Consider the following 11,857-nt stretch of genomic DNA (forward strand, 5'->3'; position numbering starts at 1 on the left):
CCATAGCACTTTGCTCATCTTCTCTTACAACATTGGCCATACTCTGCCCGTAGCATAATTCTATGTGTTCCCGGCTCATTTTCCCTACTAGATTTTAAACTCCTAGAGGGCAAGGATCCTGTCTTATCCTTCTTTGAACCTCACCCCACCCCTACAGTGCCTAGTGCAGAATAAGGGGAAATATCCGTGGTTGCTGAATGAATAAATTCCCCCTTAACACACCCACTGAGTCTCCGATCTCAAGGTTCTCCCTCCCCTCCTTACAGTGGCAATGAGGAAATGGTTGGGTTTTCCAGGTTGGGATGGGTGGGAAGCAAGACAATTAAAAGAACTTCTCCCAGCCAGCCCCCAAAAGGTTCTGGATGAGCTATAAGGGTCACCAGGTTCTTTAAGAAGAGGGTGATTATGGGAAGGAGACTATGTCCAGCCTAGTGTTTGATATGGGAGGGATGATAGGGAAGGAGCTTAGTGAGATACATGAACCAATATCAGTGATCTCTAAAGTCCCTAAATCTAAAATTTTATTGATGTTAATATACACAAACACCACATTTCCATGGTCAACGGTCTATATATTCATGAGGGAGATGTGAGTAGAAGGGAAGGGGAGCAAGGACAGTGTTGTCTCTGTCCTCCATGGAGCTCCAACCCCCTAAAAGTTCTGAGGCAGGGGCCTGACATTTTGACAAGAGGTAAGGCTTCTCTCTTCCCTCAACTGTATACAGAACACAGAGAATAAGAGCTTCAAGGGGTCTCATCCAGCTTCTTCATTTGACAGATGAGGAAAATGAGGTCAAAGAAAGGAAATTACTTATTCAAGATCATTCAACTATGGAAGCATCTACTAAAGTGCCTCCTGAAGTCTGATTAGGAGATATCTTCAGAAAATCCTCACCTGACTAGCCCCAAATCCTCAGAAAATGACTAGGAGAGAAACTGAGGCACAAGGTAATTGGAAATGGCATATATTGAGCTGTTCCCAGGTCAGTGAAACCACTGCCTGACCTGAACCTAACAATGTTAGACTCCCAATTGGGTGTCCTTCTTTCCCCTATCCCAGGGTGGGGCTCATTTCCATGGGAACAGAGCTCCATGTCACTGTGTGATGTTCCTTTTGTTGCCATAGCAATGGTAGGATGTGTCACTTGGTTGGTGTTGATTTGTTGCCATGGTAATTGAGGTGACCCCTCTTTCCCCAAGGCTGCTCTCCCTTTCTCTAGTGGGGAAGGGAAAGTAGGAAGGGGTGGGGAACACAGGTTACCAGGTGGGGAGAGAGGAGAAACCATGTGATATATCCTATGGCAACCAAGGGAACAGGGGACACTGGTTGCCATAGTGACTGGGAGAGACCTGTGCAGTCACGTGGCCACTGTTGCTATGGTGACTCTCCCGGCTGGAGTGGCTCCGAAAGGAGTTGGGGGGGAGGAGGGAAACTGGAAGAGCTCTCCCTCACACCGCAGGTCCAGCCCCCCACTCCCCCATAATCTAGAGGAGGAAAGCAGAGGCAGGAGAAACCCTGGCTTCCATTCTCCTTTCCTGGGAGAAAAGAGGGAATGATCTCATGTTGTATTTAAACGGGCCCCAAGATACCTTACCTTGCCCAGCCACTAGGGGGAAAGGGTGAGAAGAATGGGACACTAGAGGGAGAGAGCCCCCGGGGTTCTGGGCTCTTCAATAATCACATGGGCACCAAGCTCATTATGGAGAGAGGAGCAGACACCATAGAGAGTTCAGCCTTTGGGGAGGGTAAGAAGGGAGTCAAGACCCAATGAAGGCCCCTTGGCGAGATGCCCTTGCCTCCCCCTCCCCAAACGTATATACGGCTTGTGTCTTTCTCCCCTCTCCAGCGTGTGGGTGTGTGGGGAGAGAGGTTTCTAGCTGAACTGGAAAAAAATGCCGAGAAAGACAGCTAGCTCCACCCAGAGACATAGATACAGAGACACCGAGGGAGAGAGACAGCAGGCCTACTGGAATCTTTGGAAAGGGGGCCAGAAATCTTATTCAAGCCTCTACAACTGTATGTGCGTGCATGTGTATGTGTGTGTGAAAGAGAGGGTTTATGCTTGTATGTGTGCAAGCAGATCTGTGTGTGTGCGCGCGAGCGGTTGTGTCTGTCGCCATCCTGGCTGAGGCCGGCTGGGTGGGGTGAAGAGTTGGAGCCTGAGCAGCTGGAGTAGTGTGGGGAGGGGGAAATCCCAGGATTGGCTCCAGTTGGGGCCACTGAGTAAGAGTAGCCGGGGAGTCCCCAACTCTGGGAAGGGGAGGGGAACGGGGTGTTTTTAGTGCAAGAAATCTCTATGGTAGATTTGAGACAGGAGACCTATTCTGCCCTACTCCTTATCCTCCCCAAACTTCTTATCGACACCTCAAACCTTTCCCCCAGCACCCCAAGCTTTTTTCTGACACTCCACCCCCTGGAGAGTCCAAGGCCCTGAAACTGGGAGGTGGCAATCAGGAGGTAAGACAGGAAGTCCTCAACTCTCCAATTTCTACTAGGGGACCAGGACAGAGATTCCCTGTAAAACCTCACTTTTCACATCCCAGATCTTGGTGAGAAAGAGGCAGGTAAGGTAGGAAACCAAAGACCCTCCAAAAGGAAAAAAATCCATAGATCTCTTGCCCTCCCCCTCCCACCAGACACACTCAGACACGCACAATGACGCACAGTCACACACTCACACTCACTTCTGGAAGTCATTAGGGCTCCTGCCGCTCAGGCCTCCTCCTCCTGGCAGGCTCCCCAACTCCCCCCTCCAGCCCTGCTTCTCCCACTCCCCCTCCCTAGATCCCAAATGCCAGCCTATGATTTCTAAATGAGAAAAAGCTGTGCTGGGCTCTGAGCTTGGAGGAACTCCTACACAAACTTCCAGATGTGACATAGCCAGGAGAGGGAATGCTCAGGATCTCCTTTGGTTGGGGGGGGGGAGTCAGCAAGAGGGAACGCAAGGAGGGAAAACACACGCAACCAAGAAGTACACATTAGTAAGGAGAAAACAGGCACCTATGCCTAGTGGAGCAGGGATTCAATGGAAAGCGGGGAGAAATTTCTTCTGACCCCGTTAGTTACTCTTCTTTAATTCAGGCACCCCCTACCACACACACATACCCGCATGTAATGCCAGGCCATCCCTCATACCCTTCCTTATTGCTTTTCCTCACTCCACCCGATATATCCCAGATGGGGCCTTGGGCAGGTTTCTTCACCAGGAAACAAGGCCTCTTTGGGGGGTTGGCCTTGGTGGGCGAGAGGGAGGGGTAGAGAGTGACATGCAAAGAAGGGGTCTAACGGCTCTCTTCTTAGTCTGAAGTGAGGGAAGAGAGTTGGGGGGGGCAGGGCAAGAGGCATAAGCCAGTGTTATAGGGCTGAATGAGATGCTGTAGAAGGAGGAAGGAAATACTGAGGATGAGGGATTCAATTCAGAGCCTCTGGCAAAGGCAAGAGACACATTTCCTTAAGAGCTGTGAGTATGCTCTGTGTGTGTGTGTGTGTGAGTGTGAGTGTGTGTGTGTGTGTGTGTGTGTGTGTGTGTGTGAGAGAGAGAGAGAGAGAGAGAGAGAAACAGAAACAGAGACAGAGAGACAGAGTCAGACAGAGACAGAGACAGAGAGAAAGAGGCAGAAAGAGAGAGTGCGGAGTGGGGGGAGTCCAGGCAGAATTGTTCCTAACTTCTCTTTACCTCCCAGGCCTGGTTACCCCATCAGCCACAATCTCCCCCAGAAATACCCCTTTCCCAGCCCTCCAGAAATAGGGTTGAGACCAGGCAGAACTCCAAATCTCCCTCTGAAATAACCTCCACCCCTCACCACTCATTCTGATCTTCTTTTCCCCAGTCCCTACGCCAAAGATGCCCAAAGTGGCGATTGCTAAATTATGACCTTCTGCCTCCTATGCACAAACACACAATGAAATTGTTGTTGGGAGAAAGGGATAACAGGCAAGTAGGAATATCCTTTCCCCTCAGAAAATCCCCGAAGAGCTCAATTTATGGGGTAAGTTGGGAGGAGCGGAGAATGTATCCTTTACTGATCCCTCTATTCCTCTAAAGTAAAGGTGAGTAGGCCAGAAGAGAATTGCTACCTTTTCCATTCATGGTTTATGGGCTAGCTTCTCTAGCTTAAGACCCATTTCCCTAGAGCAAGTGTGTGTTGGGGGGTGGGGGGTTGAGGGGAACTAGGAGTCTACTTGCTTCCATTCCTTAAATCCATTTGAAGGGAAGAAAATAAGGCATAAAAAGGTAGTAATGGGCATTACAGACCTTAGAATAGCCAAATCTAAACAGCTATCCAAATCTTCCAGTGCACTGCTTCACCCCCCCCCAACCCCCCCTCCTAATTTCCCTCATTCTGGGGTTTGGAAAGGAAGTAGAAAGAAGATACAATCCAGGAGGTTCTCATGACTGCCGAGCAGACTAGGTGAGGTGCCGGTGGGTTCATGTGGTTTAGGGGGATGTTGGTGCCATCTGAGTTTAAAGAGAAAAAGGGGATTGGGAGGTAGGGAGACCAGGAACCCAGGTCTCCAGTTCTGCGTAGAAGAGAAAGGGAAGAGCTGGGAGAGCAGGATTCTGGGAACTGGAGAGCTTAACTGCAGAGGGGGTAAGGGTGGTCTGAATACACATTCCCCCTTTCTCTCCCTTCTCTTACAGCCCCAGGGTTTGGGAACAGGCAACAGGGATCCCAAGGGGGAAAGCTAGGTTTAGGTTACCCCAGATTCCAGGGTCTCAAAGAAGCCCTTCCGGCTATAACAAAGACAAGAGAGAAGCAGTCAAGACAAGGCATATCTCAAAGAGCCTCCCCCCCCCAACTCCCCTCCCCAACAACCACCACCACCAAAACAAACAACAACAAACAGGTTCTGTTCTAAGGAAGTGCTTTGTGACTGAATCTGAGCAAGAGGCATCCAGAAGGGGGGGGGGGGGGAGCAGGAACAGGGTTTCTCTGGGGAAGCCAAGCCAGCTATTAGAAGAGGGAAGGGAGCCCCACAACACTGGAGATTAGATTGAAGGAAGGGGGTGATGATGATTCTTTTCTACTTTGGGGTGGGAGCTCCTAAATAGACCAGCGAGGCCAGACACATAGAAGGGCCAACCTGAATTTCTTCTAAGGAGGGGAGGGGGAGAGATACGTTAAAGCACACTCATACCCTCACTCTACAACCCTCATTTTAGGGGATTGGTCATATCCTCCCCTACTGAAGCATTCATTGAAAGAAATCATTGGGGGAAGGCAATTGCTATTTGCATAATTGGGGGGGGGCTCTGATTAGCTCGATTCTTCCCTCTCTACAGAGCAGTTCCCGAAACTGTCTACCCCCGCGCCACCCCCCCCCCATCATACACACACCCGCCTGCTGGAGATCCAATGCAAACTCCTCACATTTAAGCATTCCCCACACCCTGAAATAAGGAAAAGAGGGGCGGGTAACTTCGGGGAGCTCAGATTTGATCTCCAAATCCGCTCAGTTCCCGCCAGGGGCTCAGCTCTAGCTTTGGGGGCACAACCGCCCCCCTCCCCACCCCGCACATCTTGTTCTCATTCTCAGCCCCTGACATCAGCCGCCGCCGGAATCTCCTTGTTGTGCCTCCAGCCCGCTGCGGGGGAGTAAGGGGTGGGGGATAGGTGGGGGGGCTTAGAAACATCCCCTCCCCAATTACAGCTCCTGTTTGGTCAGGAAAACCTCAGCGCCAGGGTCGAAGTGGGGAGGGCGGACCCCAGATCCTGTAGCAAACTTTGAAGTGGGGGAGATGGCAAGAAAGGAACCGCAGATTACAGCTCCCCCTCCCCCATTTACTGCTTCTCTGCTTGCCCCCCCCCTCCAATTTAGGAAAGCAAATCCAGCCCCTATCGGCCAGGGAAATCAATAGCTTCTGCATCTCCTCACATCTGGAGGGCAACGATCCTCCTCTCCCCTCCCCACATCTGGAGAGCATCCAGCTGCGGAATGGTCGGCGCACGTTCCTCCCTCCCCCTCCCCCTCCTCAAGTCTCCCCTTTTCTAGCAGTACAGCTCCGATTTTCACCCCACTAGAAGGGTTGAGATGGTGATGGCTGTCTCTCCTTTGGAGTCCTGGCCTTACCTGGCTCTCCCCTCCCCCCTTACTCTAACAGCACCCCCCCCTAATCAGTTCCCTCTTCCCTCCAGTCTCACCTGTCTTCCCTTCACCTGTGATTCATTCCCCCCCAGCTGTTCCCCTCCATGCTTACTTACCTGTCCCCCACCAACCCACCCATTTCCCCACTGCGGTCCCCCGAAGGATATGGGTTACAGACCAGACGGAGGCACCAGCTCCTGGGGCGACTCTCCTGGCTCAGGTAGAAGAAAACCACCGGGGCGAGCGCAGGATAGGGCAGTCCCTCCGGCTCCGAGTCGGTACTGCCTGGGTCTTTGTCCCCGGGCCCCAGCCCCGGCCCCGGCCCCGGCCCGGGTCCCGACAGGCCCCCAGCTCCCGACAGGTCGTTGAGCCGCACCAAGGTCTTGGGCTGCCCGAACTCTTCGGCATTGGCTCCATCTTCCTCTTCGTCCATCCTCCCGCCAGCCTGAGTCCCAGGTCTGGAGCGGGGCAAGCGGTACCCCCTGCGGGGGGGGGGTGTCCTCACAGAACCGGAGGACCCCTGGGAGGACGCATCCGGGAGGCTCTAGGGCGGAGGCTGTGCCCCCGGGCCGGCCAGTTCAGCCCAATTCTCGCCGCCCCCAGGGGCATGCTGCCCACCGGGGGCCCTGAATCCTCGGTCGCGCTCCTGGCCCGCGGCGGGCTCCTTCGGGCCGGGTTCCCGCTTCCCCTGGGCCTTGGCTTCCCCCCCTTCTCTCCCCCCCCCCCCCTGCCGGCTCCTCCTCACTTTGTTCAGGCTTCTTTGCTTCGCGTTCAGGTGCTGGGCTCCCGACTCCGCGACCACCTCACTGCAGCAGTAGGGAATGTGGAAGAGCCAGGGAAGACTGCCTATGGGCTGGGGGCCACGGTAGGGGGGTGCCCCGTCTTCCCTGGAGCAAAGAGGGCAGAATCTAAACAGTCAGCATCGCCCCGGCGGGTTGCCAGTTGTGGTGTCGGTAGGGGAAAGGGAAGAAGGACTCTCCTGGGGTTGGGGGGATTTGGGGGGGAACAAGGAGAAGCTCCTTTCTCCTCCCCCCCACAAGCTTAGCAGTCCGGGTAGGGCGGAGAGATAGTGGGGGGCCGTTCTGGGCAGGGCCGGGGGCGGAGATGCGGCTGCTGCAGCTATCGCTGCCGCTGCCGTTGCTGTCGCTGCCTTTGCAGTTGCAGTTGCAGTTGCCGGCGCCACTGCCTCCTCCTCGGACCAGAGACTGGAGCGAAAGCTTCGAGCCCAGCGCACAACACAGCTGGATCCCTCACTCCAACTTCAAGCCCCGGGCCCCGCCCCTCCGGAGCCAGCCTCTCAGTCAATCCAGGCGTGCCGCCGGCCTCACGCCGTCCTCTTATTGGTTGAAAGGCGCAGGAGGCGGGGAAGGGGGTGGATAAAGAACCACAGCTGGAATCCGGTTCCAACCCGGACGCCTGGGACCGCCCTTTTTTCCTTCCCCCCACCCCCCAGCCCCTCTGGAATGTGAGAAACCAATCATAGTGCCACAGTGGTCGAACCCCTTTTCCTATTGGCTACTAGGGTCTCGAGGACTCCCTTGCTGGGCGCCTCTAGGAAATTTGGGGGCTTGCCTTGGGGTCTACTGCCCCTTTGATTTTGGACCCTTCAAGCCTTCTGTGGCTCCTTGTCCCTGGCTTCTCCGCCTCCCGTATTGAATTGGGCTAGGGAAAGAAATGCAGCCTAAGAAATGAGCCGGGGAGATTCAGGATTTAGATCCATTCGGAGGTGGGGGTGGAGAGCGGAGCTCTGTCTTCCCCAAGGGAAGGGGCGGCCCACAGGGAGGGCAAGGAGGCCCAATACGAAAACCTGGGTCTTTTTTAAAAGTGGCAACCCCAAGACCTGGTTTCTCCGAGCTGGAGGATGGAGAGGCAGGATACTTAGGTGGGGCCTAGCGCAAGAGGAAGGACTTGGGGCGGGGCCTAGATTGACCAAGACTGACCTAGGCAGTCCCAAGGCTTGAGGGCGGGGCTGAGATTGGAGAAGGGTATGTGGTTTGGGGGTTTCGGGGATGGGGGTAGAGAAAGGAAAAACAGCCAGGTGAGGATCGGTGAGGTGGGCGTTGTCTCCTCCGTCCTCCTAGGGCACGACCCCAGCCCCTATGTATCTGCCCATAAACATGACCCGGTGTCCTCTCCTCCAATCCTATACTCTGACCGAGGAAGAAGCTGCTTCTGAGTCCTCTGTTCTGCTACATCCCGCCGCGCTGGCCAAAGAGGGTGACAGGGCTTGTCTTGGCGTGTGAGGGGGCCTTATTTTATAAAGCTGATGCTTTTTCTGCTAGGAGTGGAGCACTAACCCTAGTCTGAAGAATTCAGCACCCGGGAGATAAAGATTGAGGCCTTCTTGGTTCCCTGGGGAGTAAGATATGCGACTTCCGAGGCAGGGGACTGTAGGGTGTTTGCTAGTGATGACCGTGTGTAGAGCAAGGAGAAAACTGGAGAAGCCTGGAGTCCAGGCCAGTTTCTGTAAGTAAGGTAGTAGTATCCTTCCAACACCAGCCCCCTTTCTCCCTCTCAGGAACTGGGAAAGTCCGAAGGGTGGGAATGAAAAGGGGGTTACGGGAGAGAGGAGCCAGAGAAGTGGGCCAAGATTGGACAGTTCTTGGTTCTCCCCTCAAGAGAAGCCCGAGAGAAGTTGGCTCAGGGTAACAAAATGGAGCTGAGTCTGCCCAATCGAGAGTCCGAATGTTGCTGACTCCATCTCAGCCACGCTCTCAAATGAGGTGCCCTTCTTTTTCTCCAACCTTACACCCGGCCGTGGCGACCCGTAGCGGGAAGCTGATATCTAGGTCCCATCACAGGGGGAAGGGCAAGTGAAAGTCCTCTTTCTCGGCTACCTCAGTTTCTTGCCCGCTCCTCTTCTCCGGCCTCTTTACCCTGTTGCTCCCCCTACAGTCCATTGTACTCCAGCCCCCTCCCGCAGGAAGCTGTCGGGACTACGGAGAAAAATGCGTTACGATTGCAGTGTGTTGGAAATTAAGGGTTAGACACTAGGAAGCACTTCCTGAACGTCATGGGGAGGAAAAGGCATCGGAGAGGAGTCGGATCATTTCCCGAGCGGCGCCTGAGAAAAAGGCACTGTCCGGAGGCAGAGGAATGGAGCGGTTGACCTCAGGCGTCCCCTGGGTCTCTCCTGTTTTTCCGACTGAATGGAACAGCTCTACGGAGAAAGATAGACAGACATCCCCATCCCTCACTCAGGGTCGAGTCGGGGAGAAGGTTTCAGCTCCCGCAAAGGGTGGGGTTGGGGGGGGTGGGAAGGGAGCTGAGCTGAGGGCTGGGCGATTGCGCCGTCGGCTCCCCAGTTGCCCTTCCGCAGAAATCGAGCTCCACAGAAGTATGCAAACGAGGACGGACTCATTTAAACTTAATGCTAATGAGCAGCTCCCCAGTCTCTCCCTCTCCCTCTCCGAGGCAGAGAGAGAGCAGCTGCTCAGCTTGCCGAGGGCCCGAGAGTCTCAAACTCAACCCAGCGCCGGGGGTGGGCGGAGGATGTCATCTTTTATGGGGATGATTATTTCTGATTTAGGAGACGAGGCTGACACCTTTCCTTTTAGAGCAGCGGCGCCCGGGGGGGAGGGGAACTTCGGCCGCTAGCTTCCTCCTTCCCTCCCTCCTTTCCTTTTCTTTTCCGTCTCTTTTTGCCTCCCTCCTTTCCTCCTGCAGCGGTCGTCGCTCTCGCCTTGCGCACCGATTCTCAGCAGCTCCCTCTGGTAGGTAGGCCCGCCCCTGCCGGGGCATGGGGTGAGGGGGGGGGGGGGAACGCGATGAGGAGGAGAAAAGAGGGAGAGCTGGGACAGATGTGACCAAAGCCCATGCAAGGAGGCTTAGCCTGGAGGAAACTTAGCTATTATTCGTCCCTGCCTCCCACCAAAATTATTCTCTTCTCCTAAGCAACACCCACCCCTCCCCTTTACGAGCAATATCCCTCCTTCCCTTTTACCAACCCTACTTATAGATCCCCAGATTCGGTCTGGTGCCCAGGCTCATGTAGATAAAGTGAATAGTAGATAGGATGACAGAATCCCTGATTTAACAAAAGGAGAATAAGTCATAGAGTCATGCACGGAGCATTGGAGCTGGAAGGAATCTCAAAGATCTTAGCATAATCTCTCCTTTTATAGATGAGGAAACTGAGACCTCGAAAGGCTCTGATTTGCTCCAGGACACACAGCGAGGAGAGGCATTCTTCAATTCCTTATGGAGAGTGCAGATAGGGACCTTTAGGAGCTCCAAGTCCAAAAGAGATCGAGTTTTATGGGAATTTCTAGTCACCACCCCGTTTCTTCTTCCTCCTCCTCAGAATTGTCCTTGTTGCAGGCACAGTTCGCTGCTAATAAATATCCCTAACATAAATCTGGAAGGAAAAATCTCTATGAGTGTACTCCAGTTGTTGCTTTTTGGCTTGCTTCTCCAGTCTTAGTCTGTTATACCATCTTGTCCCCTTTCTCCCTTGCTCCATGGGACTTCCTCTGAAATATCTTCCTTCAGTGTTCATGCTTATTTCAATATCAGTGGGAAGGACATTACCCCAAACACTTGATCTCCCCATATTCACCCCCAGGCAATGACAAGAAGCCTCAAGTCCTTAAATTGCTCTGTTAGCTCAGCTCTGACTCTAGAAATGAGGCTAGAGTGATGTTTCAGGAGCAGGTGGACTGGTGTGAACTGGGCCAGAGGCACAGAAATGGAGTAGTTGATGGACTTGGAGGAACCCTGTGCTTAAATATCTCCCCTCCTGAATCCTGAACTGCCACACTAGAGATCCATGAGCAATAATGCTTGCCTCCTGTGTCCCCTCTCTAACCTATCTTACACAGCACAATCAGATTAATTTTCCAAATGCCTCTGATCACATCATGGCCTCACTCAAAAAACCTTCATTAGCTTCCCGTTGTCTACTGAATATATTCTAGACTCTTTGGCCTCCAGAGACTGGCTCCAAGCTACCTTCCCAGACCTATTTCCTCCATATGAACCTCTCATTACACTATACTCCAGCCAAATCCAAACCAGATCATTTATTCTCTATCCCTCGGGCAATACTATGCTTCCTCACCTCTCTGCCTTTGCTTAAATTGTCCCCAATACCTTGACTTTCCTTCATGTCTCTTCCTGTAGAAATCTTCTAGAAATCATGTAGAAAGTACAAGATGGATAGCATTTCAAATGAGAGCAGCTTGTGCTCAAGAAGAGACATAGAAAGAAGGGACAATGAAAGGGGGGAAAAGACAGAGAAGCAAGTGGTGAAGGGTGCCAAATTGTGTGTTTCCCTGAGGCTTTAAAAGGGTTGAAGAAAAAGCTTCTGGAAATTCTACCTGTCCCCAAGGTCTATACCCTGGGGGACTCAGAGGACATTGACTAGAGCTGTGCCAAGTAGAGTTCCATATGGCAGGTATGTGTGAGACATGTACTAGAGATATACTTTCATTGTTTCTGCTTTCTGTGCTGCCCATTTCTCTGCTGGAGATGTCCTTTCAGCTATCCTTCTACATTTCCTGGCAACATGGAGTAGACTCTGGCCAGAAAGGGGAGAGGTGACCATGCTGGCTAGAACCCTAATCCTTTTCAGATGGGCTCAGTGGTCAGCACCATGGGCCCAGATGCCCAGGCAGAACAGTGACATCCCCCTCCAATCCTAGTGACCATCTGTGTTAGTCTTCACTGTTACTCTCCCCAGGGATACCCCAATCTTCTCTTTTTGCCCTCCCAACCCCAGTCTCTTATCTATTTCTCCGTTTGCCTTAACTCACTTAGCACTCCTCTATT

At 53.1% G+C, this 11,857-nt stretch overlaps 1 protein-coding gene and 1 long non-coding RNA gene across 46 annotated transcripts in view; one reads left to right on the top strand and one right to left on the bottom strand.

Annotated features, from left to right (window-relative positions):
* The window catches only part of CACNA1G (calcium voltage-gated channel subunit alpha1 G), a 94,917-nt gene extending 88,396 nt beyond the window's left edge, over positions 1-6,521 (bottom strand). For all 44 annotated transcript variants that reach the window (XM_056816649.1, XM_056816626.1, XM_056816644.1 and 41 more), the window contains exon 1: positions 6,256-6,521. In XM_056816649.1, the coding sequence (XP_056672627.1) occupies positions 6,256-6,521 (266 nt within the window). The remainder of the gene's footprint in view (positions 1-6,255) is intronic.
* On the top strand, positions 1,427-10,458 carry LOC103097764 (uncharacterized). Of its 2 annotated transcripts, none has more exons than XR_008916350.1 (3): positions 1,427-1,460; positions 3,832-9,801; positions 10,213-10,458. It is a non-coding gene; the product is annotated as an uncharacterized LOC103097764 (long non-coding RNA). The 2 variants fall into 2 exon arrangements; XR_473969.2 differs by having other exon boundaries at positions 1,428-1,620.
* Positions 10,459-11,857: the final 1,399 nt, after the last annotated feature.

This window comes from Monodelphis domestica, chromosome 2 (genome assembly GCF_027887165.1).
Source record: "Monodelphis domestica isolate mMonDom1 chromosome 2, mMonDom1.pri, whole genome shotgun sequence".
In the NCBI taxonomy this organism is placed as follows: Eukaryota; Metazoa; Chordata; class Mammalia; order Didelphimorphia; family Didelphidae; genus Monodelphis; species Monodelphis domestica.